This window comes from Ailuropoda melanoleuca, chromosome 8 (genome assembly GCF_002007445.2).
Source record: "Ailuropoda melanoleuca isolate Jingjing chromosome 8, ASM200744v2, whole genome shotgun sequence".
NCBI lineage: Eukaryota > Metazoa > Chordata > Mammalia > Carnivora > Ursidae > Ailuropoda > Ailuropoda melanoleuca.
In genome coordinates this window covers 96,645,791-96,667,082 of record NC_048225.1, presented here as the reverse complement: position 1 = coordinate 96,667,082, position 21,292 = coordinate 96,645,791, and the positions used below count along the sequence as shown (strand labels likewise).

Below are 21,292 nucleotides of genomic sequence, written 5' to 3'. Positions count from 1 at the left end.
TAGATTGTAGAGTCTTGGACACAAGAGATGTGTTGGCACATTTTTAATGTGCCTCAGAATCCAATGAGCTCCCCAGTTTGTTCAAAGTCTTCGATTGAGTCATTATATGGTTCCTGGGACAGGGCGAGAGCCATGTTCCTTAACTTCTGCCAAAGTCATTGACTTATTTGCTATTTTTAAAAATATTTTTGACCTAGTTACATAAACTTATTGTTTTGGAATTGGAAAGCTCTTTAGAGACTATTTCAGCCCCATACGCTTGCTTACTCGGTATAGGAGTGGGGCCTTAAGGGGTAGAGTGACTCACTGAGAACACACGGCTGGTTTTTAGAGGATCAGGTATGAAGACTTGGGTCAAATGTTGATGCCAGAAGCAGCTGGGTTCCCAAAGCACCTCCCAAAATACTGAATTCAGTGTCTTCCACACAGAAGAAACTTCGCCAACTGGGTCCAATAAAAAGAGTGTAGTGATGTAGATTTGGAGAAGCACAGATTTTGAAATTCGACAAATGTGGTGTAGTTTCAGGCCTGGTCACTTATCAGCTGCATGGATTTTGGAAAATTACTTAGCTTGTCAGCTTTTTTTCTCATCTATAAAATGTGGGCAATTATCTCCACTTGGCGAAGCGGTGTTGGTGGAATGGTGTCATGTGTATGAAGTGATTGGAACACAACACACTGAAGTCATTATTTAAAATAATTCTCAGTAAGTTGCAAACTTGCATATTTCATTTTTCTTAATGCAAAGAATTTCATCACAGATCTTTTTGCTAAGTTGAGTAAATGGATAGTGGATTTCTTTCGTTCCCTTTGCTCTCAGAATGTTGTAATGTTTGGGGGTGGTCATAATATTACTAAAGAGTCCCACCCAGTTATTCTCGGAAAAGTTCCTTTTTTTTCTTTTAAGTATTATCAAGAACAAAATATTTTAGAAGGTGAATGTGTAGAGCACTTACTGTAGCTAAACTGGGTGCTAGAGATTTTTTTTTTTTTTAAACACTATCCAGAGCTCATTGTTTTCCTGGATAAAAAGGTATTACATTCACTTCATAAAGACTTAGGGAGCTCTAACAGGCCTTTAAGTTAAGTCTTCAACAGCTCCACAACTGGCCTTGACCTTCAGCTCTTTTCCATAACACCACCTTGCCTTTCACACCAATTCTATGAGCTCAAGCAGGAATGAAGATTGCCTGCCTATAATGCTAGGACAGACAAGAACAGTGGGTAAGGTCATGGGAGAGTAAACAAAGATCTGGTATCAGTTCCAAAACACTGCTGGGCACTGATATATGTTGTGTTTTTTTTTTTTTAAAGATTTTTATTTATTTATCTGACAGAGATAGAGACAGCCAGTGAGAGAGGGAACACAATCAGGGGGAGTGGGAGAGGAAGAAGCAGGCTCATAGCAGAGGAGCCTGATGTGGGGCTCGATCCCATAACGCTGGGATCACGCCCTGAGCCGAAGGCAGACGCTAAACCGCTGTGCCACCCAGGCGCCCCTGTATGTTGTGTTTTTATATCACCTACGGAAGTAAAAACAAGGTGTTTTAATATCAAATAGGAAGATCATGCTAGATAATTTTATTTTTTATTTTTTTTTTAAGATTTTATCTATTTATTTGAGAGAAAGAGCGAGAGAGAGAGCAGAAGAGGGAGACGGAGAGGGAGAAACAGACTCCCTGTTGAGCAGGCAGCCCAAGGCAGGGCTCAACCCCAGGACCCTGGGATCATGACCTGAGCTGAAGGCAGGTGCTTAACCAACTGATTCACCCAGACACCCCAATGCTACATAATTTTAAAAGTTCCTCTACTCAGCTTCTAAACTCTAGAATGTTTTAATACTGATAGGTTTCCATGAAAACCTATAGGAGTTCCTTTCTCAGAATCCCTATACAATTGGCTCCAGGACTGGGTAACACACAGTTCATTCAGTTCACTACAGTAAGCATGAGCCAGAGAAACAGATAAATCTGTTGTTTTCCTTCTTATAAAGCTCTTACTAACTGAAAAAGAGTGATCAAAAACATTTAGGAAAGAATATCATGACTGGATGCCACAAATACCGCCACATGTGATCCATGGACCAAAGCGTATTTCCAAGTCAAGGATTTCATTCAACCAGGGAAGGTTAAGAGGGGAAAAGAAACCCAGGATGGACTCGGCTAACCGGACTCAGGTGAATTACTAAAGGGAAGTGTTCTTGGAGTTACTGACCATGGAGATGAGTAACTGGACTTTCTATCAATGTCCTTTTGTATTTTTGACAGGGACAGTGCCAGCCTGAGGGGGAGGGGAGACCTTTACTCTGACCAGTCCCATATAGATGTGTGCTGCCCAGTGTCATCACCTGGAAGGCTTTAATAATCCTGCTGCCCCATTCCCATCCCCAGAGATTCTTATCTAACTAGTCTGAGGTGTAGCTTGAACGTCAGGATTTTTTTTTAAAGCTCCCCCTAATGTGTGGCTAGTCTTGCAAACCACTGGAATAGACTTAAGGTCTTCTAACAAACCTTCTCTTAAAACCACCACCCGATCATTTAGTTTTCTGGCGTTTGGTTTTTGTTTTGGCATTTTCCTCCCCTCCCATCACACACTCACTCTCCACAGGATGGTGTATTTCTCCCAGCAGTAGGACTAGAATACTCCCAAAGTGGAATTCATGAGCTGTCCTTGGTAAATAAGGAGAACCCTGGCAGGGAAAGTGATTCCCACCCAAACAGAGTATGAACAATGGACACTCCTTGCTGTATTGCTTGACCTGTTTTCTTGGGCCATTTCCCACTTGCTGTTTTCAGATTACCGAGTGTGCTAGGAGACAACACACTCTGTTTTTTCCTATTCCTTGTTGGCAGACCTCCAGCTGAAGGCACCAGGTCCCTGGGTGGGCACACTTTCTCAGTTTCCAAGGGCTACCTGGGAATCCACCGCACCTTCTGCTCAGCCTGGCAGCACTCAAGAGCGCAGAATTTCCTCTTAACCTAATTCCTCCGGGGAGCGAAGCCCTCGCCACTCGAGCCACGCTCCTCTGCTCCGTTCCCCCCAGCGTTTTGTTTACTTGGAAAGCAGAAATTTACATTTCCAGATGGGAGCTCGTCACAGGCCCCACCCTAGCAAAGAGAGAAAGTCCAGAAGATCGGCCAGAGAGCCCTTCTCCCGGCCCATCATCCCCTTTCCCTAGTCTAGGGTCTCTAGGGGAGGGAGCCGCCAGAGCCCCCCGCCCTCGCCCTGCCCAGCACCCGGTGCGAGCCACTCTCCTCCACCCGTCTCGTCGCCCCACCCTTTGTGATTCAGAGCCCCAGCCCCGCCCAGGCGCTAATTTAACTCGCCTGGCGGACCGGCTAGGCGCTGCTGCTGCTTACAGCTCCTTGCCGGAGCCAGCTTCCACTCACTCCGGGTCCCGGTCCCCGCGCGCCATGTGTCTCGTTGGCGGGCTGACCGCGCCGGCGCCGCTGCTGCTGCTGCTGTTGCTGCTGTGTCCACCTGCCGCGCAGGGTGAGCGGGGGCTGGGGGCCCAGCCCCGCTGGCCGAACCCTTGGGCTGGGTGGGAGGGGCTGGATCCGTCTCCGCGTCGACCGAGAAGTCTGGGGACCTGGGGAGGGGAGGAATGTGGGCACGGGTAAATCGTTCCCGTAATCCTCCACCCTGAAGGCTCAGGGCTTCCTACTAGCAGGATCCCGTGGGGACAGGGAGAGGATCTCCGCTGCCAACCTGCGGTTTGGGGTCTTGCTGTGCTGGACCCCAGCTAGCAGGACTTTAGGAGTGAGGCGGGGACCGTTGAGGAAGCGCAGGCTGAGTTTGCGTAGCAGCCAAACCTGGCGAAGCCGAAGGGCAGGACTCAAAGAGTGAATTCTGAATCCCCCAACATCTCTTTAAGGGTGGGAGGCCAGAGTTGGTCCCTCCAACCTCTTAAACAGAGTCCAGTTGTGTGCTGCCCGGGACGCTACACGTTAGCACGTCTTCTCTTCCAGGTGTAACGTTCCACGGGGGCGTCTGTCTTTATTGTGTGCTTAGTAACAGTATCAAGGTGGAGATAAATTCTAAACCACTTTTTTTTTTTTAAATAATGAAAGGGAGGGGTTGATTCTGTCCTTATTTTAGTACTGAATTGACAAGACAGGCAGCCTAGCAAGTTCTTGGTCTGTCGCTTCAGCAACTGGATGGAAATGTTACAAGTGCATCAAAAGTCTTGGCTGCTTCCCTTACTCCTCTTGCAAAAGGAATGTTGCTTTGAACTGAAAAGTGTTATTTCCTTCAGTTCTGGGTTTTTTGTTTTTGTTTTTCCCTCCCTAGGTGACTGCAGCCGTCCCCCAGAGGTACCTAATGCCCTACTAACTATGGGAGATGTCTCGAGTTTTCCTGAAGGAACCACAGTAACATACAAATGTAAAGAAGGCTTTGTAAAGGTTCCTGGCAAGGCGGACTCAGTGGTCTGTCTCAACAATGCATGGTCAGAGCTGGCAGAATTTTGTAACCGTAAGTTCTTCATTTTTGTATATATAAGTTATGGGAATGGACTATATCTTGATAGCTTAATTTTATCCCTCTTCAGCATGAGTGGTAATTGATAGTTTTCAAGCATTATGAAATCCCAGGGTATATACACCTGGCACTTCACACTGCAGCTAATTGACAACATTACTTCCCAGAATAGGTCCTGCTTCTTCATTAACAGGTTTGGGCATTCTGTTGTTGTTTCTCCGCAAACCCCCCCCCCCCATACTGTATCTCCTGAACAGAAAATAAACAATAGGTACAATTTAGGGGGTGAATTATATATGAATATGTTTGGCAATCACCTCACGACACATAACACAGGTCTTCTGTGTTCTTAAATTTCGTTTTGTTAAAGTAGGACTCCCCAAATAGAGCTCTGTGGTAGCATTTTAAAAAGTTCTCTGTATTTCCTTCAAAATCTAGCACTAGACACATAGTCCTATATTAACTTTGACAGAGACAAGTAAAGATAAAAGATGAGACTTGGTTCCTAGCCTTGGACAACCTGGAGTCATAGAAGGTACGGGAAATAGAGAAACTGCCATAAATGTTTTGTGAAATCAGCTTGAACCTTTGCGTTTTGTGTGTGCAGGATAGAAAGCAGTGGTTGAAGTGCTTAAGCCTTCATGCATGTCTGCTGTCCTAGGGTTTATAAGGGTTCCGCGTAGCTGACTCCACCCCATGAGCGGAGTCGGGACTCTCACCTCCATTTTTCAGTAAGGAAGTGGTGTCAGGGGAAATAGTTCCCCAGAAGTTAAGTAACTTCTTGAGATCAGCAGTTCTTATGCAGGAGAGCCAGGGTCCAAACTTGTCTTTGGACTATAAATCCGAAGTCCCTTCCACTGTACCATGCCTCTACACATTCACCTTTGCCGAGATGTTTACCGTTTATAATACTTTTATGTACACCACGGGCTCATCTGATCCGTGGCCTTCTGGGTTGTGGTGAGGATGAAATGAATTTATATGTATAAAACACATAGAAGTGTATTGTGTATTTGTACATACAACAATATTGCTGTTGTTATTATTGCTAATCAGGACATTAGCCCTGGGGGTCTAAGGAAATACTAGTTCTCCTCTCACCCCTGTCCTCCTTAGGGAAGGTAAGCGTCAGTGCCTGAATGTGCCTAAAATGGGTCATATTTCCTGAATTGTGGGCAGAGTGATACCTAGGTACCAGATGTACTAAGTAGGGAATAAAAGGATATATGTGAATATGCTCGACACATCGTAAATGTTGTAGTGGTATCAATATAGTTAAATACCAAATATGTACAAAGAAGTACAGAAAAAGGGGTGATGGAAGGACCAAATAATTCTGGATAATTAAACACAGATTATCAAATAAGGTGATATTAGTTATGTTGTTGCTTTTGTTAATACTTTTAGGTAGCTGTGACGTTCCAACCAGGCTACTTTTTGCATCTCTCAAAACGTCTTTTACCAAACAGAATTATTTCCCAGAGGGTTCCATTGTGGAATATGACTGCCGTCCCGGCTACCGGAAGGACCATTCTCTCTCAGGAAAGCTAACTTGTCTTCAGAATTTTAAATGGTCCAAACCAGATGAATTTTGTAAAAGTGAGTATAATTTTACAGAGTATTCGTAATCACGTCATATTTGGGGAAATAGTATTTCTTCCTTCATTCATGCTGGAAGTCTATGTGTATCTATTATTACTTTGAATGATTCTGAAAAGAACCATTAGAGTGATTTTATAAATACTTGTGAGATGGGAGTATTAATTTACTCACAGATTTCACATTTAATTAGTTTAAGGTTACCTAAAATGTAAGAAACATATATTCTAAATATGGTGCTTTATTTGAAACTTACAAAATGCAGGCAGGATTTTACAAGTCTAAGGATAAGAATTGTCAATAGTTCAGATGATGAATTTGCATAGAAGTGCCTGATAATTTAATGAAAAAAAATCGATTTGTGCTCTCTTCTAGGAAAATCATGTCCTAATCCTGGGGATTTAAGAAATGGTCGTGTCAGCATACCAACTGACATATTATACGGTGCGTCCATCTCCTTCTCGTGTAACGAGGGGTAAGTTTTGGCATACTACCTATTTATACTCTATATTAAACAAATGTCAAGACAGATTAAGGACTTAAGATGGAAGTTTTTAAATTTGTGGTCAGTGTTTACAAGCTAGTCTCATTAAAACAATTCCTCTGCTCAAGGATCTTTCGTCATGAGCTCATCATGGTTAAATTTAATAAAATGGGGGCAAGAAAGGACAATTTCTTGTAACACCAAATTCTCTCAATTGTTAGATTTCTGTACGTATAGGATTCATTATAAAATTTTTAATGTGATTAGTAAAGGAAAAAACTTGTAATATGTTGGCACTTACAGAAATTAAATCTTTCAAGTGTTCCAATGAAACTAATCCTTACTTTACCTAAATAATGAATTTGCATATTTTTTTCTGTATGCAAACTGCCTGTTACAAAATATTATGTGTTAAAAACATTTACTCCTAGTGTAAAAATATCATGCTGACTTGAGGTCTTTTCTAAGTTCTCTACATAGGGAAAAGGAACTCACTCTTTGGGTATCATCAGTGTCTCAGAGACTGATGGAAATTTCATGTCCATCTTCTCATTAAATATCCGCATATTGAATTATGATATTTTACTCTCTGTGTGTGTGTCCCTGCTCTCTATAAAATAAATATCAACATCAGGCGTCTTCTGTACGAAACAGAGATGCTTAGATCATTAATATGATTATTATCAAATCTGGGGAGTACTTTGAGCCCTTAAAATATAAATATGTCCTATTATCCTGTGAAGCCTCTGTTGATCTTTTAGAATTCAGAAATATAAAATATTCAAGCATCTATATCACTTTAAAATGTTTCAAAACATTTTCCTTTTTTCTCCTGTGGACCCCACTCAAGTAAAAAACGTTTTGCATGTCTTATACTTTTTTACCCTTTGGATATCACCTTTTTTTAATTTAATTTTTTCTTTTCCTTTAAACTGCCATGTGAACGTTGAACGTTGATCAACTATTGTTTTGTTTCCGTCTACTGGTGTAGTAAATATTTTAAGATGGTATTTTGGAGAATTTAAGGGAAGCCAAACAGGTGGATGGGACCTAACTTTTTTCTCCCCTCGTTGTTTTAGGTACAGGTTAGTTGGTGTCACTTCTAGTTACTGTTCCCTTGTAGACGACAGCGTTGTGTGGAGTGACCCGTTGCCTGAATGCCAAGGTAAGACTGAAAAAACCTAAGCACTCTAGCTGTGAGGCTGAATAGTCAATGGTAAATTACTTTCTGTCATGAAGAATTATCCAATGTAGCAGTGTCTTAACTAATTTAAAGATCTCTATTAGCGATGTTTCTTAATTTATTAGCTGTGATGATAAAGGATTAAAAAAACCCAACAAACTCCAAAACAAACAAATAAGCAAACAAAACAAACAAAAAGCCCCCAGCAAACAGGTGTATATTGTGGTTGGTCATTTATTATCCTACCTTTCCTTCTAACAGTCAAGAAAAATAGATAACAGGGTTTTTCTTCCCCCATTATTAATTTTATGAATTGAAATACTCTTGATCAGAGAGGCTATATGACCTGACCCTACCTCCCAAAATAAGTGGCAAGAGAAGGCCTTCAACCCAGATCTCTGGACGTCAAACCCATCATTTTTCTAGGACTCAGTGTTGCCTCTTTTAAGCTTATGAACTGAGCTAATTATCTGTAAATGTTTTGAAATGGGATTGATTTTTCATGATTAGAGAAATAAGGTTGTACAATAACGAAGAAATATGATCTTTGCATTTGAGAATCTTATCTTCTCAGAGGGAGAGTAGGGCATAGAAATCGTATCATAAATGCATGTATCCAGTCAAATTTATATCCACTGGAGACATATGTCTCCTGAAAATTGAGAGGAGTAAAATATGTACAACAGATTTCTTTTTTTTTCTTTTTTTCTTAAGAAAAAATGCAATGCTTAAAAATGTAAGCTTTATGATTTCTCCCATCTTTGCTAAAATTATTGCTAAGTTCAAGTTTTTGGTGTTATCAGGAGCAGAAAACTAGACGAGACTTAGTGGATCTGACAAGTGCATCTTGATTGACGCACTGCGGTAGGGGATGCACGGGGTCAGTTGATAGGAAGACACATAAAATGAAGTCTTGCCAAGCAAGAGCTTGCAGGGGTAAGCTGGTCACACCTAGGTACCCCTTACAGGGCACACACCTTGAGCGCTGCCATCCCACGTCTGCTACTTCCCTTTTTCTCATTATTAGTACTTCGAAATTTTCAGCATTACCACCCACCACCCACCACCCACCTTTCCCATTTCCACCATCTAGTAAGAGATGTTGTGAGTGATACTAAAGTGAGTTTGTACAGCAAACTTACTCGAATAGGTATTCCCCTTCTGGCACTGTGAGAAGCCTCTGATGCATGCAAATACACAACTTGGACCACACACCCAAGTCATGTACCCTGGGACCTTGTCCCCTCGCCCACGGCACTGAACTTTGGACTGCAGGTGCACACATCCGCAGTATAGACTCTTCTCGACCATTGGGACCATGTGACACATACAGTAAAATTGGAATGATGCAGAGAAGAGTAGCGTGGTCCTTGCTCCAAGATGACACAGAAGTTTATAGTGTTCCATATTTAAAAAAAAAAAGAATATGGACAGGGAGAAGGGACCCTCTCAGGCCCTGCAGGGGGGAATTCCGAGGGCCAGTTTCTAGAGCATGATTTACAATGGGGTGGGGGAGAAGCTCTCCCTAAGCATATCCTCAGCCCTGCCCATACCCCACTGTCAGGGAGAAGCTCAGTCAGAGGAGGGCCACAGCATGGCCTCGTAAAGTGTGGGAACTGGGGCAGGAGTCCCACTTGCCTGAGTTCAGAGGTGACACTGATTGCAATGGCCCCCATCCTCCATTCTTGGACTCCATTAATATTTCATCCACACTCTACCCAGATTGATCCATCTGAAACACGGAAGTGACTTATCTCTTCCGCCTTAAGGCTTATACATGTCTCCTCATCACTTACAGAGTCCAAACTCCTTAGTAAAGCATACAAGGGGAGCCATGGTCTACTCACTTCACGCTTATGTCTTCCCTCATACTTTGTGCTCTTTCCACAAAAACCTGCCCCCATCTTTCCTTCTGCTACTGCCTCTGCCTGGAATGTCCTTCGGCCCCTTCTTTGCTTAGCTGTTCTTTTTCCTATGTTTCTTTTCTTTTCTTTCTTTTTTTTTTTAATTTTCTTTTTAAGGGGTTGCTCTGATAGACCTTCTAGAAGCTTTCCCTGACCTCCCTGCTGGTTAACTGTTCTTCTCTCTTTCTACACCATGGTGCACATTTCTGTGATGAGTCTTGCTATTTTGTATTTAAATGAAAATCTTTGAATCTTTTTTGTCACTGTATTTTATTTTATTTAAAGATTTTATTTATTTATTTGACAGAGAGCGCAAGCAGTGGGAGCAGGAGAGGGAGAAGCAGGCTCTCCGCTAAGTGGGGAGCCCAGGCAGGTGCAGACGGTTAACCAACTGAGCCCCCCAGGCACCCCCGTTACTATATTTTAAGACCTAAGACTTAATATTTTATTTAGTTTTGCAATTCTGTTTATAGAACAATGCCTGGTATGTATTAGGTGCTCAGGAAATCTCTGAATGGCACTGATGGTGATGTGTAGTTGTCATGCACCTTAGCCCCGTGTAAAGCAGATTAATCTGCTCTTGCTCCTTGCTTTCATCAGTGGCCTAAAAGTAATTTATAGGTTTTCTAATATGCCCTGGTTACTTAAGGCCACTTGATGTAACATCATTGATGTACACAAGTGATCCCATTGCTTTCCTGGCTCTAGACAATGTGGAACCGTTGCATTTTTTATCAGGGCTACAGCCGGGGCGGGGGGCTGGGGCTCTTTTTATAATATGACTAGAGCAACTCTGCTTGCACCTGTTTTCCAAATGCACTGCTCAATACATGTACTTTAAGTAAAAGGCTGTGCTTTAATAAATGCTTAAAAAAAATTTATCCTAAAAGTCAAAATCTAATCCTGCCACTTCTGATATTTCGCTCTGTCAGAATCATCTGTTCCTATTTCCCAAGGATGCCACTTGACTTCTAGGGTCCTTTCATTTGGCATCATTTCCCCCTGGAATGCAGAGCAATGCCCTCTTCTCTGCTCTCTTAGCCGAAGGGTGCATCTCAGTATTAGACTCAAGTTCCATTGCCTCCTTAAAATCTCTGTCCTGCCTTCACCTCTGAACTCTGGCGGTATTTGCTTTTTCTAGCACAATTTGACATGCAATGTGTGAGGACTTTATTGTAATTTTTGCTTCACATATACGTTCTAAATCTTATTTCTATACATTGGTCTCAAAGTGAGCATTTATGTTTTATACCATTTGTATCCAAAGCTCCAAATAACATGACTCATTACTTAATAGGTATTTCTGAGCTCCCTGGTCGATAGTGCTGAATTTAGAAAAATGGTAGATTTTTATTTTTTTTAAGTAAGTTATTTAACATGTTTTAATCTTGCTTATTAAAGTGAGTAATTGGCAGTTTTATTAACGTAAAATATGTTGGAATTTTTTTAAAGAAATTTTTTGTCCAGAACCACCAGAAGTTAACAATGGATTCATTCTGGATCTACGGGACACTTATGTGTATCAACAGGCTATAAAATATAGATGTAATGAAGGCTTCACCCTGATCGGAGAGAGCTCTATTTATTGTACTGTTAAAGGTGACCAAGGAGAATGGAGTGGCCCGCCACCTGAATGCAAAGGTAATGAGTTTGCATTGTTGATTTTTGTTTTATTTTTACCTTTAGGTCTATATATGGGCTACAGAGATTCTATGAACTCCTTAAGAAATGCATTTTTCTGGGGGGCACGTTTTTTCATCAGATTCTCAGAGGGGTCTATGACTTCCAAGGAAAGAGGAACCACTGATATGGAGAATATGTGGTAATATATGAATAAATAAATAAATATATACACACGCATAGCATATAGCGCCCACACACATACACGTAACATGTCTCATGTTTTTAGTGAGTTAGCTTACATTTGCTATTTCTTACCATATCACCTTCAATAAGTTAATATCAATACAAAAGGTATATAAAATGGTTTATTTTATTCAGTTGGGAGGGAATCTTAGACTAAACTGAGGGATCTAATTGGTGATCCCAGGAGGCGGTATTTTTTTAAGCAGTGTGATATGTGAGTGCCGGTGTGACTTGAGCTCCTTTTATAATTATACTTGGAAGTATGTTAGCATGAATTTTTAAATATCAGTGCTTGTTAAAAGCAGTTATTTGTTATAAATAGTATACATCAACAATGAAGTAATATTAAAACCATGCAGACAAATATAAAATGTAAAGTAAAAATCTCTCTGTCCCTAATCCTTCTCTCAGAAGTAACCATGGTTAACAAATGTTTGCATTTGATTCTAGAAAATAAACATACATATCCATATTTATTTTTTTTTAATCATAGCAGCTATATGGATATATCAATTACTTAACCTATTGAGGGGAATTTAGTTTTTGATTCTAGTTTTTTTTTTTTTAAAGATTTTTTTTTTTTTATTTTTTTGACTGAGATAGAGACAGCCAGCTAGAGAGGGAACACAAGCAGGGGGAGTGGGAGAGGAAGAAGCAGGCTCATAGCAGAAGAGCCTGTTGTGGGGCTCGATCACAGAACGCCGGGATCACGCCCTGAGCTGAAGGCAGACGCTTAACCGCTGTGCCACCCAGGCGCCCCTTGATTCTAGTTTTTTAAATTATTCTTACAAAAGATGCTGCAGCAAATATTGGGCATCCGGAATCGTACAGATGTATAAGTACATTTTGTACAATAAATTCCTTGCAGGGTAGTTACTGGAGCAAAGGCACAGCGTCACCATGCTGGCTCTGCACCCTTGTTGATAATGGTTATTTTGATGTGGAGATGTGACAACTGCCTGGTGAAAATTTCATTATATTGTTAGAATTAATTTAATTATGGGAGAAGTTTGATATGTGTTTGCTTCTTAATCTGGCTATGTGATACCCTTCATATTTATTTTCCCCTCTTTTATTAAATTATCAGTTATTTAGAGCTTACAAGTCTAGGCTAGTCCCCAAGTAGGCCATGTTAGGCCAATATTTCCTTTACAATAACTACAAAATCAGGGAAGATTTTTTCTTTTTTTAAGTCCTATTTTGAAAGGCACGAGACACAAGGGTGGGGACAACCAGGACTGAATGAGTTAGAATTCCTGGGGGTGGAGCAAAGACAAGCCACTCTGGGCTGGAGATCCATCGTGACTCCCATAAAAGACCACTGCCAGGAAAGAGAGAAACGGGCAAAGCTTTTAGTGGTTGTGGTGGGCTAGAAAAATATACTGAAAGTTGAGGTCCTCAATGCAGAGCCAGTTTTTCCCAAGGGCCATTTGCTGATTTCTGGGGCTGCAGGGGACACTGGGGAGTTAGACCCAAAACTTCCGAAGTACAAAATGAAATCTCTCAGCTCCTTATGGTATTTGGGCAACAAATATCAGAGGAAGAAGCTTGGATCAAGCACACACTCCTGTCCCCCTTAACACATTTGTGCCCATTTTGAAGATGTGTGGGGAAGGAGGCTAGATTGCTGGGTGGGGGGCCCCCGAAGGACAGACCTGGCTCTCCCACAGTTTCTTGGGGCTGAGGAAACAAAGATTCCCAGGCTGTTGAGGAAAAGCCCAGAGGGACAACTCCCAAGGAACAGAGGCAAGAGTAGGAGTAGACTGAGTCTTACTAAGGCTGAGACCCAGCTCAGTCCCTCATGGGCTGAGGATGTGATCACCTCCAACCAGTCTGCCTATCAGAAAAGGGGACCTCTCTTGGAAGATCATACCATCTGAAGGTTTTATATACAACATCTGTAATATAATAAAACAGTTATTAGACATGGAGAGAAGCAAGAAGTTATAACCAAATCAGGGGAAAATAAATCCAATAAAAGAGATCCAGATAATTGAGTTAGCAGATGAGGACTTTAAAATTATTGATTAATATGTTTAAGGTATTAAAGGAGAAGAGAAATAGAGAATTTCAACAAAGAACTAGAATCTATAAAAATAGAGTAAAGTAGACATTCTACCAATATAAAATCTGAAATGAAGAGCACAGTAGGTGGAACAGTCATTGGGATGCAGTATTTGGAACAGGAAAAAAGATTCATTACTAATGCCCAGAAGCACAAAGGGAGGCAGATGTAAAATATAGATAAAACCTTAGGAGATATTTGAGACATGTGAAACTGCTCTAACATAGGTTAGCTAAGAGGAGAGACAGACAGAGAAAGAGAGAAAGAGGAACAGAAGTATTCAAGGAGATGACAGAATTCTCCAAAACTGATGAAATACATCAACACATTTCAAAGATTCTCAGGGCTCTTAGAATAAAAATAAAACCACTTCCTGGCATGTCGTGGCAAAAATTTTGACAACTCAAAACAACGATAAAAGCACCAGAAGACAAAAGACAACATTATCTTCAAAGGAACAACACTAAAACTGATCACAGGCTTCTCGACAAAAATTATGAAAGCCAAAGACAATGCGAAGAAATCCTTCAAGTTAAGGATAAGAAAATGACTGGTCACCTGGAATTCTTTACCCAATGTATATATCCTTTAAAACTGAATGCAAAATGAAGATGTTCTCATACGAAAACTAAGGGAACTTGTCACCAGCAGACCAGACCTGCCCAGAATGACAAAGTAAAAGCATTCCTTCAAGTAGAATGAAAATAATCCCAAGTAAAACATGAAAATGCAAGAGGAAATGAAAAACACTAGCAAAGGTACATGACTAGGACTGTACAAAATGATAAATGTTTCGTCTTCTGGGGTTTGACGTGTATGTCCAATACAAGTGTATAATAGCAACAGAGCAAAAGGCAGTAAGAGGTAAATTGAATTTAAGGGTTACAAGGTTCTGGCAATACTAAAATGTTGTTAAAATGTTAATTTGCATAATTGACTTATAGTCTAATATATACTGTAATCTCTAGGGCCACCATGAAAATAATAGTGAAAGAAAGTATAAATCATAAGCTAACAAAGGAATGATAATGAACACTTTATCCGAAAGCAAACAAGAGAGGAAGGGAAACATAAACTAGATGGGTGGAAGAGCCGACTGATAGTAAAGTGTTTGCTATAAACCCAACGATATCAGTAATTACACAGAGTGTAACTTAAGTAAGGTTGTCAGATTGGATTAAAAAAAGAAAACCTATTTGCTGGCTACAAGGGACACAATTTAATGATAAGAATACTGAATGGTCAAAAGTAAAGGATGGAAAAATATGCTTTGCAAACAACTACCAAAAAAAAAAAAGCTGGTGCAGTTCTAATAATATCAAAGAATACTTTAAGATACAACAGTTCATAATGCTAAAGGGAGTCCATTCAACAGGAATCTATCACAATCTACTATCTATGAGCACTGGAAAAAAAGCTTCAATCCACATGTAGCAAAAAACGGACAGAAAGAAAAATAGATAAATCCATGAATATAGTATGAGAATTCTACACACTTATTTCAATAGCTGTTAGAATAAGCAACCAAAAGCCAATAAGAATATAGAAGCAACAGTTAAACTTCTTAAAAAATTGACATAGTAAGAGCATTGAACCCTACAAGGACAGATGGAAAAGTTTTTTTCAAGTGTGCATGGAACATTGCCCTTAGGCTGGGCTCTAAATCACGGTGTAGTTCAGAAGATTGAAATAATCTGGAGCGTGCTGATGGCGATGAAATTAAACTAGACACCAAATAACAAAATGGCAACGAGAAAAGCAATTTCCGGGAAATTTACACTATACTAACATGTACGTCTTCTGGATCAAAAATGAGAACTAACATGGTAGAGAGCAAAGAATAAATTTTATATGTGAGCACCTTACAGGAAAAGTCCATGTAAATCATATCCTAACAATACCATCTACCATTTTTTGAGGGCTCAGTCCTGCGCTACTGGCTAGGTATTCTCCATGAGTTATCCCGTCCCCACCGTCCTCCGAGGGAGCTACAGGAGCAGAAATAAATGAGGGCGTGGAGCAGGGTGTGTGTGCTGATGGCGCAGCAATGTGGCAAAATGTGTTCCTTCAGGGACAGGCGTTGTGGGCAATAACTTACCTAAATTATTTCTCTCCTTCCTTACAATAAAGTTCTCAAATCTGCTTTGTTTTTATCCTCGTTGTAGAGATGAGAAAGTCACAGCTTAGCAGCATTAGAGAAATCGACAGCAGTCTCCAGTGTGGGTGTAGACAGCAGCCCTTCTTGGTGCTGCCTTACGAGGGAGTGTGTAAGCAACCCGAAGTCTGACAGGCACTGAAGACCTAAAATTGTACTAAATTGTTAGAGTTGCGATTCTCAGAATAGGATGTTAATCAAGGTCGCACTTCAGATGTTTGGTACCTGACCTGCAATCCAAAGGGGGACTAAACTAATATGTGTCATGTTGGTAACCAGCACAAGAGGAAAAAAGAGTTATTTTTTTCAGATTGACTGTATTACTTGAATAAAGGAGTGAAACAGAACAAGTTCCCAAGGTCACTAACATGTCCTGAAAGCATTGGGAAAAAGAACTATGTTGTGATTATCTCTGTCTGTCCAGTGATTCTATCTGGTTCTTTGGTCTTGGCATGAGCAAAGGAAAACATTTTGTGAGAGAAAATGTCTTAATTTGGGGTGTGTCACAGAATGAGATCACTGGCAACTCTGACTTTGGTTTCTTTTCTTTTTTTTTTTTTTAAAGATTTTATTTATTTATTCGACAGAGATAGAGACAGCCAGAGAGAGGGAACACAAGCAGGGGGAGTGGGAGAGGAAGAAGCAGGCTCATAGCGGAAGAGCCTGATGTGGGGCTCGATCCCCATAACGCCGGGATCACGCCCTGAGCCGAAGGCAGACGCTTAACCGCTGTGCCACCCAGGCGCCCCTGGTTTCTTTTCTTTATGCAGAAAACAGTTTAAGATCCTCAGTACTATTTTGGTGTAAAGTACTTTAGTTGTCTGCAGGTATACTTTATATCAAAGCAAAAACAATGCAGTGTTTCAGTTCCTTGGGAAAATCATAATCAGACTTGGTTTCCTAAAAGTCGCATTCATATTTAGGTATTTGTGGGGGAGAAAGAGAGAATTCATAGAGCAAGCAACTTGTTCCTAAATCTTAACTTGACAGCATTATTAAGCTAATATTTTTTAATATTTTTCTTCCTCATAAGGTTCTCAGATTTCTAAGGTCACACCACCAGTTCAGAAATCCACCACAGTGATTGCATCAGCTACCAAGCCCACATCAACTCCTCAGAAACCCACCACAACAAATGTTCCAAGTACCAAAGCTCCATCAACTCAGAAACCCACCACAGCGAGTGTTCCAAGTACTGAAGCTACATCAACTCAGAAACCCACTACAGTGAATGTTTCAGGTACCAAAGTCCCATCAACTCCTCAGAAACCCACCACCATAAATGCTCCAGCTACAAAGGCCCCATCAACTCTTCAGAAATCCAACACAGTAAACGTTCCAGCTACAGAAGTCCCATCAGCTCCTCAGAAACCCAACACAATAAGTTCTCCAGCTACAGAAGCCTTACCAACTCCTCAGAAACCCAACACAATAAGTTCTCCAGCTACAGAAGCCTTACCAACTCCTCAGAAACCCAACACAGTACATGTTTCAGCCACAAAGTCCCCATCAACTTCTCAGAAACCCAACACAGTACATGTTTCAACTACAAAGGCCCCATCAACTCCTCAGAAACCCGACACAAATTCTTCAGCTACAGAAGCCCTACCAACTCCTCAGAAACCCAACACAGTAAATGTTTCAGCTACAAAGGCCCCATCAATTCCTCAGAAACTCAACACAATAAATTCTTCAGCTACAGAAGCCTTACCAACTCCTCAGAAACCCAACACAGTACATGTTTCAGCTACAAAGACCCCATCAACTCTTCAGAAACTCACCACAGTAAAAGATTCAGCCACATCCAAAAAATCCCCCATATCAAATGCTCAATCTACAGAGACCCCACCAGCAGCCCAGAACCCCATCATGGCAAATGTGTCTGCTACACAGGCCATGCCAGCCACCCACAGATCCACCACAGCGAAAGCTTCATTTACACAGAGTCTTCCAGCAACACGAAAGTCCACTGCTGTACATGCCCCAGTGACTAAGGGTCTCCATACAACAAAAAGATTGACCTCTGCTCATATTACAGCAAAACAGAGTTCAGCTACTCCCAGGACAACCAACGCACCTAAAGGAAAAGGGACCGTCTCTTCAGGTTAGTTGACATGACTCAGGTTTTCCTGAGTAGGGATCTAAGGTGCTATGGTGGGAAGAGTTTTTCATACTAATGCTCTTGACTTTCTTCAGGGGCAGATTGGGAGTATGCTTGGGCGAAACATTTTTCAATAATATAGAAAAAGATTGGGGCTCCATGAAAACAATGCTAAATTAAGCTGGGCAAAGAAATTCTGTTTTTTATATGAGCTTTAGGGAGTCCTTGAATTCTTCAAGACCCTTCAGAGAACCAAATATGTACCATCCTTATGGCCATTTTCTTGGTCTGGTTTATTGATAGAGACCCATGCCTTAAGTATGCTGAAGGATCTCTTCAGATTCCATAGAGTTGCTAATTTGTTAAAGCATCTCAACACTGTCTTCTAAGTAACTGGAAAGACAGAAATCTTTGAAATAGTCTATATTTACACAAGGGTCTTTAAATGACAATTTTTATAAAAGTGGAGTAAAATATGCTGTAGACTTCAGTAATACACGTTGAGTGAATGAATGAAACTCTTCTTACCAGTTACTGCCTCTTCAGGCTACCATGATGTCCCCTTGTCTATTAACTTACCTAATGGATAGCCAAAATTTCTATAGACATTCTTATTCTCTATTAAAGATACCTATTTTTTTTTTGTTTCTTGGAAAATCTCAACAGGACTGTGAGCCAGGAGATAATTTTTAATTTTTTTTTAAACTTCTTAATTGAAGTCAACACACACACACACACACACACACAAACTGCATAAAACACCCATGTATGACTCAATTACTTTTCTAAAGCAAATATTTTTGTAACCACTACAAATGTCAACAAATCAACTATTAGCAGCCCCTCAGATTTGCCCTCTCACTTTCCAGATGCTCTGTTGATGATCTCGAACTCCATCCTCTGACTTATCCTCTTACTTAGCCAATATGACACCTGCATTCTGCTCCCTACACTGCATGGCCTAGGGACTTCACTCACGGCAAATATGCAAACCTCATTCCATACCGTTCTCCCTCTTCCGGCTTTGACCCATTTCTGCCTGTCTTAGTTTGCCCACCACTGCCTTCAAATCATGTTATGATTGCTTTTCCAGGTTTTGTCCAGATTTCATAACTGCTGTGATGAAGTCTGTTTTGCCATCATCACCCAGATAATTTTTTAAGACCTTGAAACATTACAGATATCCTTGTTGAAATTTCCTTTGTATATTTCATGAATCCCTTCGTAAAAAGCCAAATACATGCGCATACACAAAATCTTAACCCAGCCCTCCCCGTTTTTGATCATTCTTCGATGGTATCAAATAATCGTGGGTTTTTTTTAAATAGTTTTACACATTGTGACCATATTTTCATATACTTCACAGTTGTTATCTTGAAGCCTTTTTTGCCCTTACCTGACTATTTTTAAGAATTTAAACATTACAGATATTATATGATGTGCCACTTTTTCTCTCCCTCTGTGGCACTGACTGCCCTGAGCTTGGTGTGTAAGCATCCTATCTATGTTTTAATTCTTATGCTGCAGGTGTGTATCCATTCGTAGTACAATATTGTTTTGTGTGTGTGTGTGTGTGTAATTTACATAAGCAGTATGTTGTATATTTCATTATCTAACTTGACTTTTGGCACTCCACATTGGTTTTATAGCTTGTGTTCACACCTTTAGATCTAGTCATTACTTTAACACTTGTAGGAGTTTACTGACTTCTTCAATTTTTATGACCTGTCTGGGCCTAAAAGTTTTAGGTTGAATATACCTGATTTTTCATAGAGCAAGGCAACGAGAAAGAAGTCTCGCCTTATGTAAATTTTTTAGAGTGCTTACTTTGTTGAAATATTTCTGCAAAGAAAAGAATACAAGATAATTTAACAGATGTAAATGAAACCTGAAAAAAATAAACTAAACCTGAATCAATAATTATGATGAAAATACAACCAATATTTGGGGTCAAATCGCTCTCTTTTATGCCATTAATTTATTCTTCAAATCTTATATACCATTTTTTGCTCATTTTGAAAAAGAAAGTAATTGCTGCCACTTGCTTGGTATGCCTTATAGTTAGTTCTATGTACCATACACTTCCCCTCCCTGGACACGAGTCCTTGAGATAACCTTGTGACATAAGCCTTTTTAGCTTCATTTTATAGATGACGAATTTAGAGACTCAGAGATTAATTTGTATGATTCATATAGTGCCCAGTTAATAGGGAGAAAGTTGGCAGTTTAAACACCTATTTACTCCAGATCCTGTGCTCTTTTCTACTGTGTAATGTCACCTGTCTCAGGGGTACTTTTGAGTAAATCCATTCGCTACTTAGGAGAGCAGCATATTATTATATTTATTTGAAAGTAATTTTTGCATTGCCCCATTCATAGTCCTTGAAAGGTAAAAAATTAAGGTGCTGTGGTAATTTGAGCTTTTGATAGAGTCTGCTGAGAGAGACTTCAGTTTCTGATAGTTTCTTGGTCCTAGGATTGCATCGTGATTATTTACTACATAAGCTTTCAAACTTATTTCTTGCCATCAAGTCCTATAACCGAATTATATGGTGTTTGTTTCAGTATTCACTAACTCTTTATCATGTTTCGCGTTTTTAGTGTTGACTCTTTGAGTAGATATAGGCACTGCTGTATCTGTTGTTTAATATATAACTGTTTTCATAAATTTATAATTATTTCTTTTAGTTATGGAAATCAGAGTTACTTTTGAACTTTCAAGTACACTCTGTGGATATAGATGTTAAATTGCTAGCAAATCAGTGGCTTTACTTTTTTTTTTCTTTTCTTTTTTTTTTTGTAATTCTTTTTTCTTTTTTTTCCTTCAGATGCCGCCATCATTGCAACTGGTAAGTTTGGGTCTTCGGCAGTTAAAAAAAATTGTCATCGGTGTGGGATGTACAATCCATATTCCTGGAAGAGAATATTGTCTTTTTACTGTCTTAGGAATACTATTAAAATGAAATGTTTAAGGGTGTCGAGGAGAAGTCGGGTAAAGGCAGTTTATCGACATGTTTGGTGGACACCGTTAGGTACCCGGTATGTTCCTAAGTATTCCCAATCATGTTCTTGTTCCAAGGGAATTTTAGGGCAACTTCAGATCATTTGGCCAGCCAGTCAATTATCATTGACTGCCTTTTGTCTCAAAGCATCATCATTCTAAGGGGCCAAAAACAACAAGAAGGAGGCTGTTGTCAATACAGTTTTTAAGCCTCAAATATTTTATAAGTACTCACAAACTACTCCTTGACTGTTTCTAGACTTCTATTCCAAATAAGCCAGAATGCTACCTTTGATTACATCCTCTTCCTTTTCCCTTCCCTGTCATTGATTTAAAGCAAAGATAGCTTTAAAATTATTCTGTTGCTATGGACATAAGGATATATCTGTGTTGCAATTTCTTCTGCCTTTGTTCCAGCCCTTTTTTGTTGTTCATAAATATTGTTTGATGTTATA

The 21,292-nt window shown here is 40.2% G+C and overlaps 1 protein-coding gene and 1 pseudogene across 7 annotated transcripts in view; both read left to right on the top strand.

The window, feature by feature from the left end:
• Positions 1-3,113: 3,113 nt before the first annotated feature.
• The window catches only part of CD55 (CD55 molecule (Cromer blood group)), a 45,021-nt gene continuing 26,842 nt past the window's right edge, over positions 3,114-21,292 (top strand). For 5 of the 7 annotated variants that reach the window (XR_860840.3, XM_011236545.3, XM_011236540.3 and 2 more), the window contains exons 1-8: positions 3,114-3,492; positions 4,291-4,473; positions 5,887-6,078; positions 6,454-6,553; positions 7,642-7,727; positions 11,102-11,290; positions 16,769-17,839; positions 20,665-20,685. Coding sequence is in view for 6 of the 7 variants with exons in the window: in XM_011236545.3 (XP_011234847.2) it covers positions 3,414-3,492; positions 4,291-4,473; positions 5,887-6,078; positions 6,454-6,553; positions 7,642-7,727; positions 11,102-11,290; positions 16,769-17,839; positions 20,665-20,685 (1,921 nt within the window). In the remaining variant the exon portion in view is untranslated. Of the gene's footprint in view, positions 3,493-4,290; positions 4,474-5,886; positions 6,079-6,453; positions 6,554-7,641; positions 7,728-11,101; positions 11,291-16,768; positions 17,840-20,664; positions 20,686-21,292 lie in introns of those variants that run through there. The other 2 variants (XM_034666949.1, XM_034666948.1) reach the window with 2 other exon arrangements.
• LOC117803588 lies at positions 9,058-9,158 on the top strand (annotated as a pseudogene).